This window comes from Marmota flaviventris, chromosome 2 (assembly GCF_047511675.1).
Source record: "Marmota flaviventris isolate mMarFla1 chromosome 2, mMarFla1.hap1, whole genome shotgun sequence".
Classification (NCBI taxonomy): Eukaryota; Metazoa; Chordata; class Mammalia; order Rodentia; family Sciuridae; genus Marmota; species Marmota flaviventris.
Window position 1 is genome coordinate 13,400,800 of NC_092499.1, and position 24,324 is coordinate 13,425,123.

The window sequence follows — 24,324 nt, forward strand, 5'->3', positions numbered from 1 at the left end:
TTAACATCTTTCACTACTCTGGTACATTTATCTCAGTTAATGAGGCAGTGTTGAGGCATTATTATTAACTAAAGTTCATATATTTGAATTCTTTAATTTTTACCAAATGTCCTTTTCCTGTTTGAGGATGCCATCTTGGATTCCACATTATATTTAGAGGTCCTATATCCTTAGGCTTCTCTAGATAGACAGTTTCTCAGACTTTCTTGTTTTTATTGACTTTGACCTAGTTAACTATACTTTCAAATTATTTAATGAAGAAATGTCTTTTTAAAAGTGTATTTTGTTCAAAGCTAAAGTTATTTCTTTCTAAAAGGGAAAAGCTGGGGAGTTAAATCAGCTTTTAAATGCAGTTGAATCAATGCAGGAGAAGACAATTATGTTTCAGCAAGAACGAGACCAAGTCATCGTAGCCTTAAAGCAGAAACAGATGGAAAACAGTACCCTACAGCATGAGGTATACTTTCATTTTAAAGGGACAATGAATCAAACAATAAATTTAATAATTATTAAGATAACTGGAAGGACTACCAAGTAAAATGAACTTATCTCTTTGTTGATTTTTCTTAGACTCCTCTGATTTGCTATAGTAGGATTTTGATCTCCTAGAGTACTTTTTATTTCAGTTTTCAAAAGTGAAAACCAAGGCATATCTTGGATATAAGAAAAATTTCTCATAAAGTAATGAAATAAAGTGACATTTACTGAAAAAGTATTCTGTCACAAAGAGGCCATTGCTTTTGTATAATTCCATCTTCCATTATAGCCACAGCAAATGAGATCTTACTAAAGCTTTGGAATGAATATGCAGCGTGATACCAGGTGAATTTTTCCTAGCATAAATACATCTTATTCTATACGATGTTAGTATAATAAACTTCAGTAATGGGAAGAGATTGATAGCAAAGTGGTTTGTGAGAGGGTGGGGAGGAAGGATTATATAGAATAAAAGTAAAGAAATGTCCTCTACCTAGGTTCAACACTTACGTGACAAAGAACTACGCTTAAACCAGGAGCTAGAAAGGCTACGCAGCCATCTTTTAGAATCAGAAGATTCTTACACCCGGGAAATTGTGGCTGCAGAAAACAAAGAGATTCAACTGAGAAAGAAAGTCACACTATTGGAGGAAAAGCTAGTTTCATCTTCTAACGCAAGGTAATTTTTTCATTTGTTTGCATTAATTTCAACTAACTGAACGTTGCTTGAGTGTCAGACTCAGTACTTTTCATGTTAGCTGATTTTCATGAAATTCATCATCTCCATTGTACAGATGAAGAAACTAAAAGTAAAGAGATTTAAAAATCTTCCCAATATCAGGCACAGTGTGTGTGTGTGTGTGTGATTTCCTAGATTTTTTTACTTGTCATTATAGGAGAATATTGTGAAATTCTGACTGATGTAATTAGCTCTGAAGCTCCCCAAAAACTAATTTTTTTCATCAAATGATCTAAGCTTGAACTAGGGATGGATATTAGAAGGGAAGAAAATAAAGGAAGAACCAAAGTGAATGTCTAGTTCACCATGAAGGATGAACTTTTGGTTTATTATTATTTTTGAGTGACCAGGTCTTTGCTTATATATTTAAAAATTTTATTTCTATCAATAGTTTTGTTAAATTCTTTATTATAAAATCATTGTGTTTTTCACATTAGAAAAATCATATAAACCAAAAGAACAGAGCACCACTCACCCAAGATAATCTTTTGTTGTTGTTGTTTGGTACCTTTTTTTTGTTGTTTGTATTTATATTTGTATTGTTTGTATTTATACATATAATGTATTTTTTTACAATTTTTATTGTTGGTTGTTCAAAACATTACATAGTTCTTGACATATCATATTTCACACTTTGATTCAAGTGGGTTATGAACTCCCATTTTTACCCCGTATATTGCAGAATCACATCGGTTACACATCCACTGATTTACATATTGCCATACTAGTGTCTGTTGTATTCTGCTGCCTTTCCTATCCTCTACTATGCCCCCTCCTCTCCCCTCTCCTCCCCTCTTCTCTCTCTATCCCATCTACTGTAATTCATTTCTCCCCCCCTTTTTTTTTTTTTTCCTTTTTTCCCTTTCCCCTCACTTCCTCTTGTATGTAATTTTGTATAACCATGAGGGTCTCCTTCCATTTCCATGCAATTTCCCTTCTCTCTCCCTTTCCCTCCCACCTCTCATCCCTGTTTAATGTTAATCTTCTTCTCATGCTCTTCCTCCCTACTCTGTTCTTAGTTACTCTCCTTATATCAAAGAAGACATTTGGCATTTGTTTTTTAGGGATTGGCTGGCTTCACTTAGCATAATCTGGTCTAATGCCATCCATTTCCCTGCAAATTCCATGATTTTGTCATTTTTTAATGCAGAGTAATACTCCATGTGTATAAATGCCACATTTTTTTTTATCCATTCGTCTATTGAAGGGCATCTAGGTTGGTTCCACAGTCTTGCTATTGTGAATTGTGCTGCTATGAACATCGATGTAGCAGTGTCCCTGTAGTATGCTCTTTTTAGGTCTTTAGGGAATAGACCGAGAAGGGGAATAGCTGGGTCAAATGGTGGTTCCATTCCCAGCTTTCCAAGAAATCTCCATACTGCTTTCCAAATTGGCCGCACCAATTTGCAGTCCCACCAGCAATGTACAAGTGTACCCTTTTCCCCACATCCTCGCCAGCACTTGTTGTTGTTTGACTTTATAATGGCTGCCAATCTTACTGGAGTGAGATGGTATCTTAGGGGGTGGTTTTGATTTGCATTTCTCTGACTGCTAGAGATGGTGAGCATTTTTTCATGTACTTGTTAATTGATTGTATGTCCTCCTCTGAGAAGTGTCTGTTCAGGTCCTTGGCCCATTTGTTGATTGGGTTATTTGTTTTCTTATTGTTTAATTTTTTGAGTTCTTTGTATACTCTGGATATTAGGGCTCTATCTGAAGTGTGAGGAGTAAATATTTGTTCCCAGGATGTAGGCTCCCTATTTACCTCTCTTATTGTTTCTTTTGCTGAGAAAAAACTTTTTAGTTTGAGTAAGTCCCATTTGTTGATTCTAGTTATTAACTCTTGTGCTATGGGTGTCTTATTGAGGAATTTGGAGCCTGACCCCACAGTATGTAGATCATAGCCAACTTTTTCTTCTATCTAACGCCGTGTCTTTGATTTGATATCAAGCTCCTTGATCCATTTTGAGTTAACTTTTGTGCATGGCGAGAGAAAGGGATTCAGTTTCATTTTGTTGCATATGGATTTCCAGTTTTCCCAGCACCACTTCTTGAAGATGCTGTCCTTCCTCCATTGCATGCTTTTAGCCCCTTTATCAAATATAAGATAGTTGTAATTTTGTGGATTGGTTTCTGTGTCCTCTATTCTGTACCATTGGTCCACCCGCCTGTTTTGGTACCAGTACCAAAAAGCAAAAATGAGATCATTAGTGCTGTTATTTGTAACCTTTTTCTGTCACCTAATATGAGCATCAGAATACAGTAAGCCATGTATTTCTGTACTATCATTTTATGGCTGCATATAGTATATGGATTTGGATTTGTTATAATTTCTTTAACCCAATCATTTATTATTGAACATTCAGAGTGTTTCAACCTTTCAAAATCATGGAGAGTGCTGTCATGATATCTCAAGACTTTTTTTTTGTGGTGAGGACAGATTATTTCCTGTGTAAAATTTGAGAACTTTCAAATCAAGGGGCATTTAAAAATTTTTGAGATTGAATCATCAAATTATCTGCTAGAAAAATTATGTCTACATTTATTTCCATTAGTGATATTTGCATCTTTTATTTTCCTTTCGCTATGTATGACACACATGAAGATACAAGGAGGTAGTAGATGTTATCTCTTTGAAAAGAGTTTAAAAGTCAGTAGAGACAAATTTCTAGTGAGTTCCTCCGTCTGCTTTGAAAAGTATATTATTATATCCTTTGACTCACAAGGAAATTTTGTTTAATATAGGGATTAAAACAATGATCATTGGTACATGCATTACTTTGGCAGAAATGCCAAAACATCCTTAGGCTGTGGCATACTTATAATCCATCTTTGCAGTTTTTAGGCCCTTGTTTTCCTTAATTAAAATAGTTTCTAGTCTGTGTCTCTGTCGTTTACTCTTCCTAATAACTTCCAGGATAAACTTCCTTAAGATGAGCTTTGATCTTGTAACTCCTTTTTTTTTGAAACAAGTGTCTCGACTTCTGTGATTGGTCCTAGGCTACTTTCCACCTTAGCCTTCTTTTATACTGTCATCCACATCCAGCCAAACTATTATTCAGCTCCTCAGAGTATGATTTCCTTTCTTTCTACTTTTTCTTTTCATAGTAATCCTTCTACCTGAAGTGTGGGCCTATCCCTACCAGTTTTTCTGTGAGTCCCACCTATTCTCCAAATTCTGTTTTCTTCACGAAGGGTGCCTTATTTAGTACCCCTCACCTTTTTATCAAAAAATAGTTCCTGTTGTGAACTTGCATAATACTTGAGTCTTTGGTAGGGCAGATATATTTTACTTGAGGGTACAGGTAGTTCTTGACCTATGTTACACTGTCTCCCATGCTATACAGTGTAAGTTCATTGAGGTGAAGTGATGAGCTATTCATTATGTACCCTTCCCACCATATATGTTATATACATAGTTTATAGATATTCAGCAATATTTGTTTTATGAAAAACTCAGATCTTTAAACCAATTTATAGTGTTTTGAGCCCTTAATAGTAATACTTGGTATTTATTAACTTTTTTGAGGGCAGTCATAGCACATCTTATCCTTACAATCAACAGTTTGATTTGGGAAATGGAGTTCAGGTGGTCTTATCAATTTACAGTTCTTTCCACAAGAGGGTGCTATTTGGTAAAGTGTCTCCAAAGTGAGTTATTTAATGCTTTTCAGTATGAATTTAACTGGAGGTTAAATACTCATGAAGATCATAGCAGTATTTTTGATGTAATCATAATACAATAAAGAAGTACACCAATGACATAAGCCTGCATGCAAAGGTGCTATATAAATAGATCTCTTAGGAATCTCTGTGTTATTATTTGGAACAGGGGTAGGGTTTATTGTATTATATTTAATAAAGGCAATAAGAGAGATGATAATGAAAGATAACTAATCATAGCAGTTCATCAGTGGGACAGCCTTTAGAAAGTTATACATACATCATGATTGCAAGTGATAAAAACAAGGGAACATCATAGAACGGACATCCATTTCTCCTTAGCTTGGACAAAATGCCTTATGCTGACACAGTGACTTTGAAGGGCCCTTACAGTTCAGCATTTTATGATAAATTATATGTTAGTTTTAGTTTGGAAATGTGAAAGTTGCAGGCTCTTTATAAGTTTTTCTTTTGCCAGCATTTCTTGTTTAGTCTAATTGTCAGTCTTTAAAAGGCCTGCTGTTTGGTGAAAGTCACCTTCACAGGAAGGATAATTGAATTAACAGAAACAACAAAGATCAGAAAAATTCTCCCAGTTCTTGAACTTGAATTTAATGCAGTAAAATGTAAGGAGACTCAAATTTCTAAAGACAGAAAGTAGATGGTGGATGCCAGGGGAAGGGGGAGTTGTTATGTAATAGGAATGGAGTTTCAGTTTGGGAAGTAGAAAAGCTCTAGAGATGGATGGATGGCGTGATGATTGTACAACAATGTGACTATACTTAGTGACTCTGAACCATATACTTGAAAAGATGGTTAAGTGGTGAATTTTAAGTTATATTTTGTCACAATTTTAAAAATGTATGAAAGATTTCATCTTGTTTAAGTGTCTAAAAAAATACTTTGAAAGCTACCTTGTATGTAATGCAGTAAGATTTATGTTGGGAAAATGTTTCTTCTTGCTGAAGTGTCTAAATAGGTAGAAGCAGTTTGACTTTGATTCTTTTGTTTGAAGTCATCAAGCCAGTGTGCAGATAGAGTCGCTGCAGGAGCAGTTGAGTATGGTGTCTAAGCAGAGGGATGAGAACGCACTGCAGTTTTCGCTCTCCCAGGAACAAGTAAAACAGTATGCCCTGTCATTAACCAATCTGCAAATGGTTCTAGAGCATTTCCAACAAGGTAAGTTGTGTGGTTGATCTTGCAGTGAAGAGAAATTGTAGTTGTTAGTAATTTTGCCTTATGTTAATACTTCTTTAGGTTAGACATGGGGAAATCTTTGAAAATTTTCTTGCTTGTTAAGGGGGAAAGACATCAAAAAACCATCAAAAAGTTAATTTAGACTCCTTTTACAATTAAAACTAAAGAACATGAACTGTATTTAGTAATTATTGAAAGCTTTGTGTTTAGTATGTTATTACTAGTTAAAATCAAAGTTGGAATTATAAGGATAACATGAATAAGGATGATCCAATGATAAAGGGGAACAAAAAGAAGAACATAGAAACAAGGGGGTTAGGTTTTTGAGATGTTGATTGGAGGTTAAATCCTCTTCAGAGTGTTAATTACCAGTAATTACTGTCCTTTGAAGTATTTATTTATTAACTCCTTACTCTGGTCATCTGGACTTTGAGATGATTACATTTTCTGGTCCTAGTGAAAAAAAATTTTTTTTTTGAGACATACCAACAGTGATCAAAGCTTTTTTACCCTGAGAACCAAATACGCTTTACATGCTTTTCCACACTTGACCTTCCATCCTTAGATTTATCCAGTTGACTCCATTCACTTATGTAGCCACCTATATGTTTATTCATACATTCAGTAGGTACTGACTGAATTAATTGCTAAGTAACTGACTGGGAGCAGGCAGGAGGAGGATTAGGGGATATGAGGATACTGAAGTAACCAACAAGAGTTTATAGTTTTTTGTCTACACAAAACTTTAAATTTGTACCTCTGTATTCTTTCAGACTTACTCACATGGTTGAAATTTTATACTTTAAGTTGTAAGAGTTCTCAGGTCTACTTTACAATATAATGTGATTGAGTATACAGCATATAGAGTAGTGTGGCACTGAGGCTGTAGAGAAGGCTTTGCCGAAAAGGAAGTATTGGATGGAGTTATGAAAGGAGAGAAGAATATCCAAGATCAGGCTTTAGGCAGAGGGAAATACTAATTTATTTAGTTCCACTTGATCATTAAGATATATAAATTTCTTGTTGAGGTGTTTGAACTGTTGTCAAATTATTAAAGTACAGGTGGTTTAAAATTCCAGTTTTATCACAATTGCAAAATATTAATATAACTTCTTTTTCTCTTTTAGAAGAAAAAGCTATGTATTCTGCCGAATTAGAAAAAGCAAAACAGTCTATAGCTGAATGGAAGGAAAAGGCAGAAAAATTAGAAGGAGAAGTATTGTCATTACAGGTAGACCAAAAGAGTTTTCTCTTGTAAATCTTATTATTCATGGTATGATTACTTGTAGATCCTTGTCTTGGAAATTCTCTTCTCTTCCATTCATATAGTAAATGTTATTTGAGCGGCTGCTGTATATCCAGCACAGTTTGGGGTCATAACAGTGAATAAGGTAGTCAGGATTTCCAGAGAATGTAGATGAAGGCACGTTTAATTTTTTAGCACACATAGGTATTTTAGCTATTTCTAAAGAAAATTTAATCTGCATTTTTAACTTTATAATTTTCTCTTTTAAGCAAAATAATATTGGGTATTACATTTCACATGGATTCAAATAACATATATTATCCCATTAGATCTCTTTCTTTTGTAAGTATCCACCTTTAAAAAGATTTTTCTCTTTATTATTATGCCATATTTCATATACACAAAATTATATATAAGGCATGTATAACCTAACCTTTATACATAAACTATTGTTATAATTTACTTACCCATTTTACTGACAAAAGAACATTTTAGATATCTTCTGTACAAATTATGTGGTTACGTACTTCCTTGTTGTTTATATCTCCTGGTACACACACACATGAATTTCTTTCAGGTATACATTTTGGTTGAAATTGCTGAGTCATAGATGTTTATGGCGGATTGCAGATGGCAGATTTTGTTCTTTTGTGTTTATATACTCCTACCAAGAATGCACAGGAGTTCTTGTTCTGCATTCTTGTCAGCACTTCACATTATTAGGCTTTTTAAGTTTTTATCAAACTGGTGATTGGGAATTTGTTTGAGTCTGTTTTGTGCTGCTATTACAAAATACCATATACTGGATAGTTTGCAGTGAAAAGAAATTTTATGGGCTAATGGTTCTGGGGGCTGAGAAGTCCAAGACTAGTGTCTGATGAGGTCCTTCTTGCTGTGTCCAACCCCTGGCAGAAGGGCAAAGAGAGGGCCAGAGAGAAAGCAAGAGGGGGCTGAATTTGTCCTTTATAAAGAGCCCAGGCCTGAAATAATGACATTAGGGTGGTGTGCCCATGACCTAGCACCTCCCAATAGACCGGCCTCCCAACACTATCACACTGGGCCTCAGATTCTAACACATGAACTTAGGGGGCCACATTCAAACCATATCAGACGGACTCTCTTACAGTTTTTGTATGCATCTCCTTGACTACTAATGAGGGCACACATCATTTAGTGTAGCTGTTGACCATTTGTGCTTTCTTGTAGGTTCATGGATAGGTTTTACAGGCTACATTTTATCCAATGCTTTTAGTTATGTCCAGTGGTTCTGAAGTATCCCATCTGTCCAACTGCTAGCATGGAAGTCCGGGTCCCTTTTTTAAACTAGTGTTGTGTGTATATGTGTGTGTGTGTGTGTTTTAATTTTAAAATGTAATATACATTTAAAAAAGAACAAAATAAACCAGAAGAAATGATGAGGGAATTAATGAAGATAGAATCTGAAACTACTGAAATAAAAACCCAGAAAGAATAACAGCATAAATGCTGATGTTTGAAAATACTTGAGTGTAGTTTTAAGCTTTGATAATTTCATGAATGTAAATACAAGGTTTAAAAATATCATTTGAAAGTTTATTAAATTTCCTTTATATTAAATTTAGTTTCTTGGACTTGGAATATTACTTTTTTGGGGGGGGGGGCAGTACTGGGGATTGAACTCAAGGCCTTGCTGGACAGGTGTTCTACTACTAAACTATATCCTCAGCCCTGAATAAAACATTTTGATCTAAAATTTAGTTTCAGTTGCTCTGTGTATCAGAGTTCAACCCTTAGTAGCAGAACTAGTGGGGTGTATGTGTGTACATGTATGTGCATATATAAGTTTATATGTGTATTATATAGGATATAAACATGATTTATTATAAGGAGTTGACTACATAATTGTAGAGGCTGGCTAAGCAAGTCTGAAGGTTGCCGTGATGGTGGTTAAGATGGGAAGACCACATCAAAGGCAAGCAGAAGTCGTAGGCACAGGCCATAGATGCTGTCCACAGGCAGTCAGGAAGGTCATAAGCAGGACAAATCTCCATGAGCACAAAAGAAGCTGCTGTCCACAGAAGGAGTTTTTTAGTCTTTTTTGGGGAAGCCTAAATCCCTGCTTTTTAAGAACTTCAGTCAGGCCCACCCAGAATTCTCCAGGATAATGTGCTTTCCTTAAATTCAACTGATTAAGGGATTTGAGTGCATTTACAAAATACCTCTCCAGCAACATCTAGATTATATTTGATTGAATAGCTAGAGACTGTAGCTTATCCAAGATAATACAGCAAGAAAGCTATCACTCAGATTGAAAACTTGGCTTGAAATTTAGATGGGTAAATTCTCCAGAATAGCCAAGAAAATTATGAAAAAGAATAACAATGAGGAGAGACTTGCCGATTAGATATCAAAATAGAGCCACAAACCATTACAATGTTGACTAGATTAGTGGAACCAAAGAATTCAGAGAAAGAGCCCAGGATATACTTGAAAATTAAAACTAACCCCTGAGAAAAGGGGATTGAAAGTTTATTTAAATTATCTAAATAATAACGTTGGAAACTATCCATAAGGAAGAAAATAAAATCAGACTTCATCTTAACATCAGATACAAAAATAAATTCCAGTTGTATTAAAGCAAGAAGTCTCAACTGGAAGTGGTGTTAGATATCTGGGAATATATATAGATTGAATTTAGGGGCACTCCATCACTGAGCCACATCCCCAGCCCTGTTTTGTATTTTATTTAGAGTCAGGGTCTCACAGCGTTGCTTGGTGCCTGGCTGTTGCTGAAGCTGGTTTTGAACTTGCTGTCCTCCTGCTTCAGCCTCCTGAGCTACTGGGATTACAGGTGTGCACCATGGGGATATTTTCAATTGTTACAGTGACTAAATGGTTCTTCTGACATTCAGTGAGCTAGGAATTATCAAAAGTATTCCACTGGAAAAAAGTATTCCACTGTATTAATGATTTAAATATTAAAAAAAAAAAAAATAGCTGGGCATGGGGCACATCCCTGTAATCTCAGCAGCTCAGGAGGCTGAGGCAGAGAATTACAAGTTCCAAGGCCAGTCTCAGCAATTTAGTGAGACCCTAAGCAACTTTGCAAGACCCTATCTCAAAATAAAAAGGGCTGGGGCTATGGCTCAGTGGTTAAGTACCCCTAGATTAAATCCCTGGTTAATTCCCCCACCCCCCCACCCCCCGCCAAAATTATCTTGCAGTAGAATCTAAAATACTACATGTTTAATCTAGGGGCAAGGAGGATTCCAATAGTCTAAATTTAAGTTGTGAAAGCAAAGTAGTAGGACATGTTTGACTATATACATTATAAAAATACTTAAATGACAAGTGGTAATAATAGTCGATAGACAAGTGGCAAATCTTGTAAATTTGTGTAGCACAGATGACAGAGGGTTCATATCTACAAGGTACTCGTAATTACAAGTTAACAAAGAAAACAGCGCAGCAGACGCACACAGGCAAAGAGGTTTTTCATAAAAGAGCAGATTCAACTGTCCTGTAAACAGGATAGAAATGTTCAAATGCAATAGTAATTAAGTAAATGATTTAAAGTAATGAAATCATAATGAAACAATCATTTTATGTGTGTTATACTTGGCAAAAATTTTAAAAAGTGAGAACATTTGTTGTGTTTCTTGAATTTGTATCTTTGTAATTTTATTTTTCCTATTGTTAAATTATTTTACTTCTGTCACCATGTGGTCTTTTTTTTGTAGCATCTTCTTTTTTATTTAGTTTCTTTCATAAAGGCAGTATTGTATGTGAAAGACTGCAGGTTCTGTCTTTGATACTTACTAGTTGCATTAACTTGCCCGAGGTCATAGAGGTGCAGCTTCATCAGCCAGGGTGTAAAAGATTGATTCTATCCCAGACTGATAGTTTGTAGAACCATTTTTGGATACTGCTTTTTAATAAACTTTCCTCCCTCAGGAACGTTTGGATGAAGCAAATGCTGTGTTGGATTCTGCTTCCAGACTTACGGAACAGTTAGATCTAAAGGAAGAACAGATTGAAGAACTTAAAAAACAAAGTAGGTTTTTTTGTTTTTCTTTTCCTTTGTTCTTCCCAACAGTACTTGTGTTGAATCAAATGTAGTCTTCCACTATGCATTTGCACAGTTGAATGAGTCCAATAGTTTATTTGGTGTGTGAATTCCATCTCCATCTCCTATGACTGTTTTGCTTCTATTTGAGTCTGATCCTAAAGAAACCAGATTTATTAAGAAGGATCTGGATGTCCAGTTAATTCTCCTGAATGTTGAAACGATGCTGTTTTGTTGGTTGTCATCCTATTGTCATCCAAGGGGTTGATTTGACTGATTCAACTTTTAAAAAAATTATTAATATATTTTTTAGTTGTAGATGGACACACAATATCTTTATTTATTTTTTTGTGGTGCTGAGGATCGAACCTAGTGCCTCACACATGCAAGGCAAGCACTTTACCACTGAGCTACAGCCCCAGGCCCCTAATTCAACTTTTTATGGTTATGACTTCTCCCTGATAGGTTCATGTGCATCCAACTGAAGGCATCTTAGGAATCCAGATACTAAGGGGGCAAGCAGTTGGAGAGGACAGTATTCTCAAGTCAAAGAGTAACTTTTTATGAATTGAATGTCTGGGTATAACTAGATTTTTATGACAGTAGTTGGACTTAACACACAGGCAGACACTTACCATGTTTTTTTCCTTCCTCCCTCTTTCCTCCCTCCCTTCCTCCTTCCTTCCTTTTTTTTTTTTTTTCATGCTTGTAAGGTATCATAAGTCCTATCTGTTCCCTAAGGTGAGCCCTGTGTTTAGGATTATCAGTTGGGGTTCAGGTTATCAAGTGGCTCATAATGCTTTGTTGATTCTAACAGCTGACAATGATGACATGTCCTCATTTAATCTCTGATTTTGGGGTAACCAGGAAGTTGAGGCTATTCTAAGACTATGTGTAGTGGGTAATGATTCAAGGTGATAGGAGAGGTCCCATGGTGGAGCCTAGAAATCCCTAATCCTTGGGTGTCTTTGTTGGCATGGTGGTAATAAGGCATGCAATGAAGGAATTAAGAAAAACATACCATCTGATTCAAAAGAGAAATAGAGAAGATAATGTTAAGTGAAGTTAGCCAATCTCAACCAAATGCTGAATGTTTTCTCTGATATAGAGAGGCCGATTCATAGTCAGGTAGGGAGGGGGAAGCATGGCGGGGAATAGACGGACTTTAGATAGGGCAGAGGGGTGGGAGGGGAAGGGGCATGGGGTTAGAAATGATGGTGGAATGTGATGTTCATTATTACCCAACGTACATCTATGAAGACACAAATTGGTGTGAATAAACTTTGTATACAATCAGAGATATGAAAAATTGTACTCTGTATGTGTCATAAGAAATCTAATGCATTCCGCTGTCATATAGAAAAAAATTAATTAGAATAAAAAAAATAAAAACAGGCAAAATAGAAGGAGGTGGAAAAGCAGAGGTACTGTCAAAACAGAAGAGTGACTTGGACATTAAGGGGGTAAGCAGGCAAAAACCTTTGAAGCATGGATACCAAAGGAGAACCTAAGTAAGTTGGCCTAAATCCAGCAGAAGAAAGGAAATATGGGATTTTTATAAATAAAAACACCCAGTAAGGTATGAGGTAATTTTCCTCAGAATAACTTGATTTGAGGCAGATTACCACCAACTAAAAGCCCTCTACTTTGTAAGAATTGGCTAGCTTAGAAACCAAGTCTAGTGGATATGCCTGGAAATAAGCAGCAAAGAAACCATACGTTCTAAAGCTCTATTGCAGGCATTTGACAGCAGAGCCTGTGTTAGCTAATCCTTTCTTATTATATTTGCCATTTATAACAATTCTAAAGTAAGTGGGTATTAGTTCCATTTTATAAGGTAAAGAAACTGAGATTTGAACGCTGATCTCTTTACTCATGCCCGAAGTTATGATCTTTATACATTATTACATTCTTGTCAGGAAAATGGTTATATATAGTCTGACTTTATCTTTTGTTCTGGATACCTTCACCTTCCTGGAAGATATGGTAGTATCATCTATTTTGTTCCCTCACAGTTGAAATGACTGCTTTACTAAGAGATGTTATTTTTTGGGAAAAATTCACTTAGATGGAAGGCCATTACAGTTTAGCATCATTTGGAACACATATGGCAGTCCAGAGGGGGGACACTGATTATGTAATGGGTTAGCTAAAGAATTCATCTCTGGGGCTGGGGATGTGGCTCAAGCGGTAGCGCGCTCTCCTGGCATGCGTGTGGCCCGGGTTCGATCCTCAGCACCACATGCAAACAAAGATGTTGTGTCCGCCGAAAAACTAAAAAAATAAATATTAAAAAAAAAAAAAAGAATTCATCTCTTAGGGCTAGGCTCAAACTCATGGAGTTAAAAAGGTGAGTTCTGAACCAACTTATTATCTGTGCCATGCTTCCATGTTATCTAAGGCCATGCATTCCCTTTTAGACAGCCACCTGAGTAATCTGCAGTAGATTATAAGATTTTTTAAAAAATCTGTGATTTGTTGTAGTTGGTAAGGATGCCAGAGTCCTTGCAGTATTTAGTACTTGTTCGATTCCCATTTAAACTCCCAGTGGTAGAATCTTTTCAGATTTTCTTGATCATGTCTGATTGGACTTAGGTGGACTAGTTTCCTATTCATGTAAAAAAATTACAACTCACTGGTGCTGTGGCCTACACCTACAATCCCAGCTACTAGAAGGCTGAGGCAGGAGGATTGCAAATTTGAGGCAAGGCTTGGCAATTTAGCAAGACCCTCTCTCAAAATCAACTAAGAAATTTAGACAGGGCCAGGGATGTAGCTCAATGATAGAGTAATTTGAAGTAGATTATAAAAAAACCCTTGGGTTTTATCCCCTGTATTTCAAAAAGATTACAATTTTTACTCATCATCACAGTGTAAGAACTTTGGACTTAATTTGTGGAATCAGTATTAGCCACAAGGGAAAAACAACAACAACAACAAAAAAAACTGTGCCATGAGGCTTGTACACATGGTATTTGAAAAGCAGGCAAGGGGCCAGAGTCACACAGACAAGAAGGGAAGTAAAGCTGCAGTGGGTTCTGTCTTTAAATTTTTTCCTCTCTTCCCCTGGCATTGGGGATTGAACTCTGGCATGCTAGGCAAGTGGCTCTACTGCTGAGCTATATCCCCAGCCCTTTAAATTATTCTTGCCTTTTATAGCCTCCTGTAAGTCTGTTTTCTTATATTACCTAAGTGTTTAATACCACTTTTATATCTCTAAACACACAAATGTGATTTTCTCAAAACTGTACTATTGATCTGATAATATAAATAAATCTTTGATTGGCTTACTTATTTCAAAAAGAATTATTGTATACTTCTTTCATAAATCATTAAGTACTTTAAATGTTGATTGATGTTGTAATACTGTACTTTATTTTTAACACTAAACTTGGCCAGACAGCAGAAATTTTTGCCAGGAGAAACAATTTTGAAAAAGGCAGATTGGGTTTTGTTGCGATGAAGTACATAGAGACTTCAATGTAGAGGCAAAGTATTGTTTTACTTCTAAGCATTTGTACACTAATGATTAGTTGATAGGCAGTTTCAACATTTAAACAATATTAGGAAACTTGTTTTAAAAAGTGGTATTTTATTCACAATGGTTGATTTTTATCACTGCTATCAGAGATGAGATGATTTAGTCTAGTCAAACAAAAGAGAATGGTTGCATATGACACCAGTATCAAAACACCAATATCATGCTCATGATTTCAGCCCTTCTTAGAGTGCATAATTATTATGCCCTGAACATTCAACTGGGATCATGAGTTGAGGGTATTTATAGGCCTTGTATGAAAAATGTAAAGGTAGATGCTTTATTGGGCATTAGCTACTTAATGAGAACCAATCACTTGACTTTGTATTAGGTGCTGTGTAGCATATTAGAGAGATCCCTTTGTACAAGGAACAAAGGAAACTATATATAGCACAGATACACCATGAGTTAAGACAGTGGCGCACAACAGTGATCATATGACAAGTGTGCATTTAGTTTCTCTAGAACCTATTAAGGGTCAGGCAGCATAATGTGGAGGAAAGGAACTTGAAGGAGAGCCTTACACCACTAGTAGGTTCTTATTCTTTTTTTTTTTAAATTTGTTTTAATTAGTTATACATGACAGTACAATGACCTTGACATATCATACATTTGAATCAGATGGGATATAATTTCTCATTTTTCTGAGTGTACAGGTTGCAGAATCACATTGGTCATGCAGTCACATATATACACACAGTAATAATAATGTCTGTTTCATTCTACTATCCTTCCTATCTCCCCAACCCCTCCCCTCCCCTCCCCTCACTTCTCTGTAGATTCTTACAAAGAATAAGAACTATTTAAAACTGTGAGAACTGTTGAAAACTGACTTACATATTCCCCGCTATACCTCTCGAGTAACAATAAAAGGAAACCCTAAGGTCCTATGAGTACTATATTTTAATACATAGTGTTGACTGGTAGAAGGGTTACTATTATCCTTTAGTTTTGGAATTATTCCACCTGAAGGCATGCTTTTTCATTTGTAATTTGAAAAAGTTTAAGAAGACTTATTTCACATACCACATTATATTTGTTTTTTCAAACTCAGATAGGACGGTGTCATTATTGAGTATATTTAGATCCAGAATTTTCATAAAATTGTTATTGATGAGATATACACATCAGTGTAAACCTAGACTGTAGCTGAACCATTAAAAGATGTGTTATCTCGCTGTCATTCTTTTTTCACTTCTACCATCATCCTTGAGATAAATTCCTGCTTAAATGAAAATGATTGGATAAATAATTAGCAAATAATAGTTCTTGTTTCAGTAACTGTTACTTAAAAGAGTGGTGAATTTTATGATATGCAAAGAAAAACAAATTTTCATATGCAGTACAATTTAGTTCTAAGTTGGGAAAATGTTTTGGGTCTATCTGCCATTTTATACCTCTATTTTAAAAGGTTCCAAACTACTGTGTCCTGCCCCCTCCCCTGCCACCTGCTTTAAAAGAAAGCTTAGAAACTTCTTTTAAAAAAAAGTCTTCTTCAGAGTTGAGAATGGAAAATTTCCTTAGAATATTTTTTAAAAAGAAAATCTGAAAGAATGTATAAAATGAGTTCCAGTAAAAACTTACTATAATATGAAGCTTAAAACCATTTTAAAACTACAAATATAAAAGAAGCTTAAAATGTTTTTCATGGAACTTCCTTTGCGGAGCTTTATGATAGAGTTTTTGTTTTAAATAAAGACATTCCGTTTTCTAGGACATGATTTATACAAGAAAACATATAATGACTTGTTGACCATAGGCCAAATACATTCCCAGACGCTTTGTTACCCAAACCTTTGAGGGATTTCTTTATAGATGTTTTTGGCAGAAGTGGTGATTTTAGAGGAAACATATAAGAAGTACCAGATGCAGTGTTCTGAATTGCCATAAATGGTTAAAAAGTTATTTGTGATGATATAAACATATGGGTATACTAGACAATGCCAAATTTGAATTTATATATATATAAAATTTAGGGAAATAATTAAGCTCTTTTCAACTTAATATTTCCTCTTTTTTTTTTTTTTTAAATCAGAGTTTGAACCCATGGATATTTAACCACTGAGCCATATCCCTAGCTTTTTTATTTATTTTGAGACCAGTCTCACTAAGTTGCTTAGGTCCTCACTAAATTACTGAGGCTGGCTTTGAACTAGGAATCCTCCTGCTTCAGCCTCCAGAGCCACTGGAATTACAGGTGTGCACCACCTCGTCTGACCTTAATGGTTACTTTTTTTTGGTGGGGGGTGCTGTTTACTGGGGATTAAACCCAAGGACAATTAACCACCGAGCCACATTCCCAGCCTTTTTTATTTTTTGAGACAATGTCTCACTGAGTTGCTTAAGGCCTCGCTAAGTAGCTGAGGCTGGCTTTGAACTTGTGATCCTCTTGCCTCTGCCTCCTGAGTTGCTAGGATTACAGGCATATACCACTGCATCCAGCCTTAATGAGTACATTTTTAAGTATGTTTGCCTAGTATTAGTATCTTAAATGAACTATGTTTTAGAAATTTTAGTATTTCAAAAACAATTAGTATAAAGGAAAAAGTAAATTATGTACTAGTGAGAACGTTTTGAGTTAACATTTTTTATGGATGTTCATTTGAAATATCCCCATTTGTTAGTGTGACAACTAATTTGCATTTTCATGAAAACCCTGTGTGGGCTGACCAGAACACTTCTTTGAGCTGGATAATTCAGAGCATGAATAATTTATTATTTGCTTTTTCCCAGATATTCTCCCTTTTTAGAGAAAATCATTCTTTTTTTAAAAATATTTTTTGTTTTAGGTAGATGGACACAATATCTTTATTTTATTTATTTATTTTTATGTGGTGCTGAGGATTGAAATCAGTGCCTCAAATGTGCAAGGCAAGCGATTTTCCACTGAGCTACAACCCCAGCCCCAGAAAAATCATTCTGTATTTATCAAATATTCATTTTTTTATCTTCTGTATACCAAACACTGCAGTAGGTATTGGAGTTACCAAAGACAGGGACAAAGGTCTACTTCAAGAGATTGACAGGCAGAAAAGGGAAGACAACATGTGTCAAGTAGGTGCAACCCTTTCTCCTTAGTTTGTGGAATGAAGGGCTGTTGGGTATAGAAGACCCCACGAGAGTGAAAACTAGGTACAATTAAGTAGTAAGAAGTTGCTGAAAAGCATTCCAGACAGGAGGAGAAACTCACATGAGTTAGTATAATCCAATAACTGGCCAAAGACATGTTTGCCTAATAATAACCAAGTGCAGTGTACATGTGAATGCAGGTGTGTGGGGAGGCAGGATGTAGTTTGATGTGGGGGCTGGGAAGGTGGAGTTAGAAATGGGTTGTTGCATGGAGAAATGAAACTCTTAAGCATGGATCACAAACACAAGTTGTCAACTGAACCAGAATGATAATATGAGAGCAAAGGAAGAGGATAGAGACTGATGAGTTGAAGTTTTTTTTTATGGGTACAGCAGATTTTTAGCTCTGCACAAGCATATGGTCCCATTGTTGATAAATCTCCAATCTTTCAAGAGATATTGGAAATCTGGATGTTCATTTGAAATATCCCCATTTGTTAGTGTGACAACTAATTTGCATTTTCATGAAAACCCTGTGTGGGCTGACCAGAACACTTCTTTGAGCTGGATATAGTCCATCCAGCTGATTTGTAATAGGGAAATATTACAGTAATATTGCTTTTCTCTGACAAAATTGCAATCCTTTCTTTTGGGATTTGGCTAGTCTGTGTAACCTTTTTAAATCAAATACTATGTAACTTGACTCATTCACTCTTAAACAGCTTTTCAGTTTCAGTATGGAAAACATAGTACAAATTATGCTCTACCTAGGGGTAGAGCACTTGCCTAGCATGTATGAGGCATTGGGTTCCATTCTCAGCCCTGCATATGAATAACTGAATAAAATAAAGGTCCATCAACAGTTAAAAAATATTTTTAAAAAAATATAGTACAAATTATCTGCATTCATAATAAAGGGTGAGGGAGGAAAATGGAGAGGGAGAACAGATTTGGTCATATTAAAAATTTTATGTAAAATCTTTCATCAGGGTACAGTGGTGCATGCCTGTTATCCCAATGACCCAGGAGGCTGAGACAGGAGGATTACAAGTTTGAGGCCACAATTTAGTGAGGCCATAAGGAATTTATTAGTGAGATCCTATCTCAAAATAAGAAGGGCTGGGGATGTACGGTTATTGGTAAAATACCCTGGGTTCAATCCACAGTATCCAAAACAAACCAAAACAAACAAACAAAACCTCTTTCAAGTATATACACTAATAATAGAGTAATTCCAATTAACCAAATAAATAATTCAACAGACCTTGTTATACTATTTTGTTTTAATCATAGATTATAATCCAGTGGAATTCAAATTAGTGAGGTTATAATGTATTTATAAAATTTCTTCAAGTTCATTTTTAGGAAGTTAACTTTTTACTCTGAAATCAATAATTATGATTATGGGACAAAAAAGAAGTAACCATGTACTCTAGACCTTAAAATTACATGTCTAATAGGGTTGATAAGAATTGAGTTAAAAGGCAAAGCAGATGCTAATATATCTCAACTTCAAATTATAAATAGATAGGATATTTGTAAAAAAAAAATATTATTTGGTGTTGAAGTATAGTGGTCTTGTATACATTGAAATTCTATAATAAAAAGACTACCTAATTTTCCTTTGGTTATATTTAATGAATAAGTGAAATTTCTTTATATTAGATTTAATATTTTATTAGGTTTAAATTTATTTTCAAGATTGCCATTGAAAATAGGACACCAGACCAAATTTGTTTACTGACATTTAAATATATAAATGAAATTATCTTTATAATATTTTTTTCTTCCTTCTATTGACCCCTTTGTTGTAGTTCTTAAAGATGAAAAATATGGGGGCTGAGGTTGTGGCTCAGCGGTAGAGCACTCACCTAGTACGTGTGAGGTATTGTGTCCTACTACAACCAAAAATTATTTTTTTTAAAATATGAAAAATGGAGGGAAAAATCACAAAATATTAGCATTAACTGAAATGTAACATACGTTTGATATTGATTAGGGCTGCTGAAAGATGAACTCCTCATTAGTTATTTTAAGAAATCAGGTGAATGAGTACTGATGTTTTATATAGGACTCTACTGTTTAGAAAATCCACATTTGATTATTCAGTTAATTCTCTCAAAATCCTTTGAGATAAACATGTTCATTTTTCAAAAAAGTAACAACATCTGATCCTAATGATAGGACGATGGTTCATATTTAGGTCTTGGACTCAAGTTCTGGGCTTTGTATATTGTTTTCAGTCAAGTGACTGTTCAGTAGAGCTGACGTGGGTCTTGTCCATAGGATGAGATTAGACATGAGATATCCAAATGACTTTGTAGGGAGTGTGATTAATTTTAAGATTTTGTCTGAAGACAGTATTATAGCGCACTGTCACTGATCACAAAATGTGAAGTTATGATATGCTGACTTACTGTAATTACACTTTGTGTTTGATTTTAATTTTAAATCAAGTGATGAAGACTGTGGCTCTGTCTATAGAGTTTTGAAAACCCCACTGTGGAAGTTTAGTGTGTCCTGTGCTCAGAGTCACTCTCTCCCCATACTAGAGTCAATCTTTCGTATTGCTTAACTTAAACACACCCCTTCCCCACTCTAACTTCTTTTTTTTTTTTTAAACAAAAAATACTTTTAGTGAAAAATACAAATCATATTTTTACATTAAATATTATAAATCCATTAATTGTTCATAAATAAAATGGTGTTTATGTCATTATTCTGCATCCCCAAAGGCCTGCTGCATGGCATCCAACGTTATCAATCCACACTCTTAAGTTCCCTAATTCAGCCCAACTTTTTAACTTCTGGACAGTATCTACCCATTCCATTTTAGACTCATGGCTGTTTATCACATTTCTCTGATAAATATTTTAAAAGGCTAATTTAATATAAACATTAAATTATATAGACATAAACTCAACTATAGGTTAAAGTCTTGCTAATTCTACACTAAAACCACCATCCACCCTTGCAGAGACTCTTCATTAACATTTAGCAGTTTGGTATTATTCTTTCATACTTTTCTTGAATATACCAATATATAGATATCTATTGTGTGCTCTTATTTCTCTGTATATTTACACAAACATACACTGATACACAATTGAAAACATGTACATATTTATATGCTGTGTGTATATGGGTATAGACTTTAAGTAATATTTTAAATGCTGTATTTATTTCTGCTATTTATTTCACAACAACTTATGAATATAGTACACATATAACTATATATAGTTTTATTTCACTTTTTTTAATTTGATTTTATTTTTTTAAGTACATGATAGCTAAATTCATTACAATTCTTATTACACATATAGAGCACAGTTTTTCATATCTTTGTATATAAAGTATGTTCACACCAATTTATGTCTTTATACATGTACTTTGTTGTTTTTTTTTGCATTACAATTCTTATTACACACATATACCACAGTTTTTCATATCTCTGTATATAAAGTATGTTGACACCCAATTCGTGTCTACATACATACATGTACTTTGGATGATTCCACCATCCTTGCTAATCCTCTACCCCCTCCCTTTCCCTCCCACCCCTCTTCCCTATCTAGAATTCATCTATTCCTCCCATGCTCCCCCTTCCTACCCCACTATGAGTCAGCCTCCTTATATCAGAGAAAACAGTTGGCATTAGTTTTTTTGGGATTGGCAAACTTCACTTAGCATCAACGCCACCCATTTACCTGCAAATGCCATGATTTTATTCTCTCTTATTGCTGAGTAATATTCCATTGTGTATATATGCCACAGTTTTTTTAATCCATTCATCTACTGAAGGGTATTTAGGTTGGTTCCACAGTTCAGCTATTGTGAATTGTGCTGCTATAAACTTTGATGTGGCTGTGTCCCTGTAGTATGCTGTTTCTAAGTCCTTTGGGTATAGAATGAGGAGAGGGATAGCTGGGTCAAATGGTGGTTGCATTCTCAGATTTCCAAGGAATTTCCATACTGCTTTCCATATTGGCTGCAACATTTACAGTCCCACCAGCAATGTATGAGTGTGCCTTTTCCACCGCATCCTCGCCAACACTTTTGGTTGTTTGTCTTCATAATAACTGCCATTCTGACTGGAGTGGGATGGTATCTTAGAGTAGTTTTGATTTGCATCTCTAATTGCTGGAGATGATAGACATTTTTTCATATATTTGTTGATTGATTGAATAACCTCTTCTGAGAAGTGTCTGTTCATGTCTTTGGCCATTTATTGATTTGTGTTTTTTTGGTGTTTAGCTTTTTGAGTTCTTTATATACCCTAGAGATAAGTGCCCTATCTGATGTGTGAGGGGTGAAGATTTGCTTTTGCTCCCAAGATGTAGTCTCTTTATTCACCTCACAGATTGTTTCTTTTGCTGAAAAGACACTTTTTATTTTGAGTCCATCCCATTTATTGATTCTTGGTTTTAATTTTTGCGCTCTAGGAGTCTTATTAAGGAAGTTGGCGCCTAATACTACATAATGGAGATTAGGGCCTACTTTTTCTTCTATTAGACACAGGGTCTCTGGTTGTATTCCTAAGTCCTTGATCCATCTCCCACTCTAACTTCTAAAGAATCCTTTTGGCGTGTGAGGTTATTTCACAGGAATATTGTATTTGGCTTAAAGTCATTTCTAAATGGTGCTATTTGCCTACCTGTGTAAATGCAGTTCAAATTGTGGTTTGAGTTAGTCTTCAGTTTTTAAAGAGAAAATTCAGAATCTCTGATGGGAGGAGAGTAAATGTTCCTGGAGAAAAAGAGGTGCCTCTGGAGACCTTGGAAGTGGGTGGTTGCCTTTTTCTAGCCTCTCAGTTAACACATTTCTTTCAACCCTTTTCCCTTAATTCTGACTTTGTTCTTTTTCTGGACACAAATATCAAAATACATTTAAACTACTCCTTGAATTTGAAATAGCCTTTTGCATTCTGTGTCACATTAGCTCAGGAACTAACCATATATTTTAATAATGGTTTAAGAAATTTTATTCTTGAGATTTTGGCCTTAAATTACATTTTGACTTTCTAACTTATTTTGCTAAAATTGTGTGCAGCAGAATCTACTCAGAATCTGATACTTTGTATCAGAATCTGTTCCATGAATTTTACTCTGAAAATGTCTGTCATTAATTTTTGTTTGTTTGCTTGAGACGGGTCTCTCCATCTCCATGTTGTTCAGGCTGGCTTCCAAATCCTGGGTTCAAGGGATCCTCTTGTCTCAGCCTTCTAAGTAACTGGCACTGTGAGCATGCACCACCATACCCAGTTCATTTTTTTTTTTTTTTTCTTAAAAAAGAGACAGAATAGTGTAGTTTTATATTCAGGTTATGATCTAATGAAATACTGTTCAATAGAAATAGACTGTGAGCCACACATAATTTTTAAGTCTTTAGTGAGTACATTAAATCAATAAAAATATACAGATTTAAATAATTTTGATAAATATGACCCAGTATACCCAAATTATTATCATTTTGACAAATAATTGGCATAAAATTATTAGTTATAGAGAAAGTAGCTAGGAGAAGGGAAATTTCAGAGAAGAACAGGGCAATGAAGTTTGACTTCTATTTCTCTGCTCCCTCTCTTTACCGGTGGGGAGGAGCAGAGGAGAACAGATGAGAAGACCCTGCCCATCTTCACTCAGGCTCCTTCTGCAGCTTGTGGGTGGGATGGTTAAGTCAGAACAGTAATGAGGTTAACTTACTTATTTGCTCTTCTTCCTCTGAAGAGTCAAGAATTCTCTTCCCATTCAGAATGTAGTGTTAGAGCCAAGCACAATGGCACACGCCTGTAATCCCAGCACCACAGGAAGGTGAGGCAGGAGGATCACAAATTCAAGCCAGCCTGAGCAACTTAGTGAGAACCTGTCTCAAAATAAAAAGGGCTGGGGAACGCACCTCAGTGGTAAAGTAACTCTGGGCTTAAGCTCCAGTATCAGAAATAACAATGAGAATAAAAAAAAAAAAGTAGTGCAAGAAAAGGCCCCAAAAGCAATCACATGCTCATAGAATTCATACACAGATAAAGGATCTAAAATAAAATGTTGCCCAGATTAGCAAGTTTACTTTAATAAAGAGTACTTTCTTCCCTTTTTCCTTTCCCCCTTTTAAATCCAAGTTTAAATTCCTTGGAAACATAGGAAAGGAGAAGTTTATAGTAGATTTTCCAAACACAAACCTTGCTTTTATAATACAGTTATGGCAACCGCCTCCACTTTGATAAAGTTAGCCTATTTACATGATGGTATTTTGCAATTTGGAAAAACCACAAACTGATGCAAACAGTTAAACTGGTATTTTATATTTGTATTTAGGTATTGTTAAATGAGAATTTTAGGCTTTGTATAGGACAG

General features: G+C 35.2%; 1 protein-coding gene across 3 annotated transcripts in view; it reads left to right on the plus strand.

The window, feature by feature from the left end:
- Nucleotides 1-24,324, plus strand: part of Trip11 (thyroid hormone receptor interactor 11) — a 68,852-nt gene that overhangs the window by 28,307 nt on the left and 16,221 nt on the right. For all 3 annotated transcript variants that reach the window (XM_071607594.1, XM_071607595.1, XM_071607596.1), the window contains exons 12-16: nt 317-457; nt 975-1,156; nt 5,895-6,058; nt 7,204-7,307; nt 11,256-11,355. In XM_071607594.1, the coding sequence (XP_071463695.1) occupies nt 317-457; nt 975-1,156; nt 5,895-6,058; nt 7,204-7,307; nt 11,256-11,355 (691 nt within the window). The remainder of the gene's footprint in view (nt 1-316; nt 458-974; nt 1,157-5,894; nt 6,059-7,203; nt 7,308-11,255; nt 11,356-24,324) is intronic.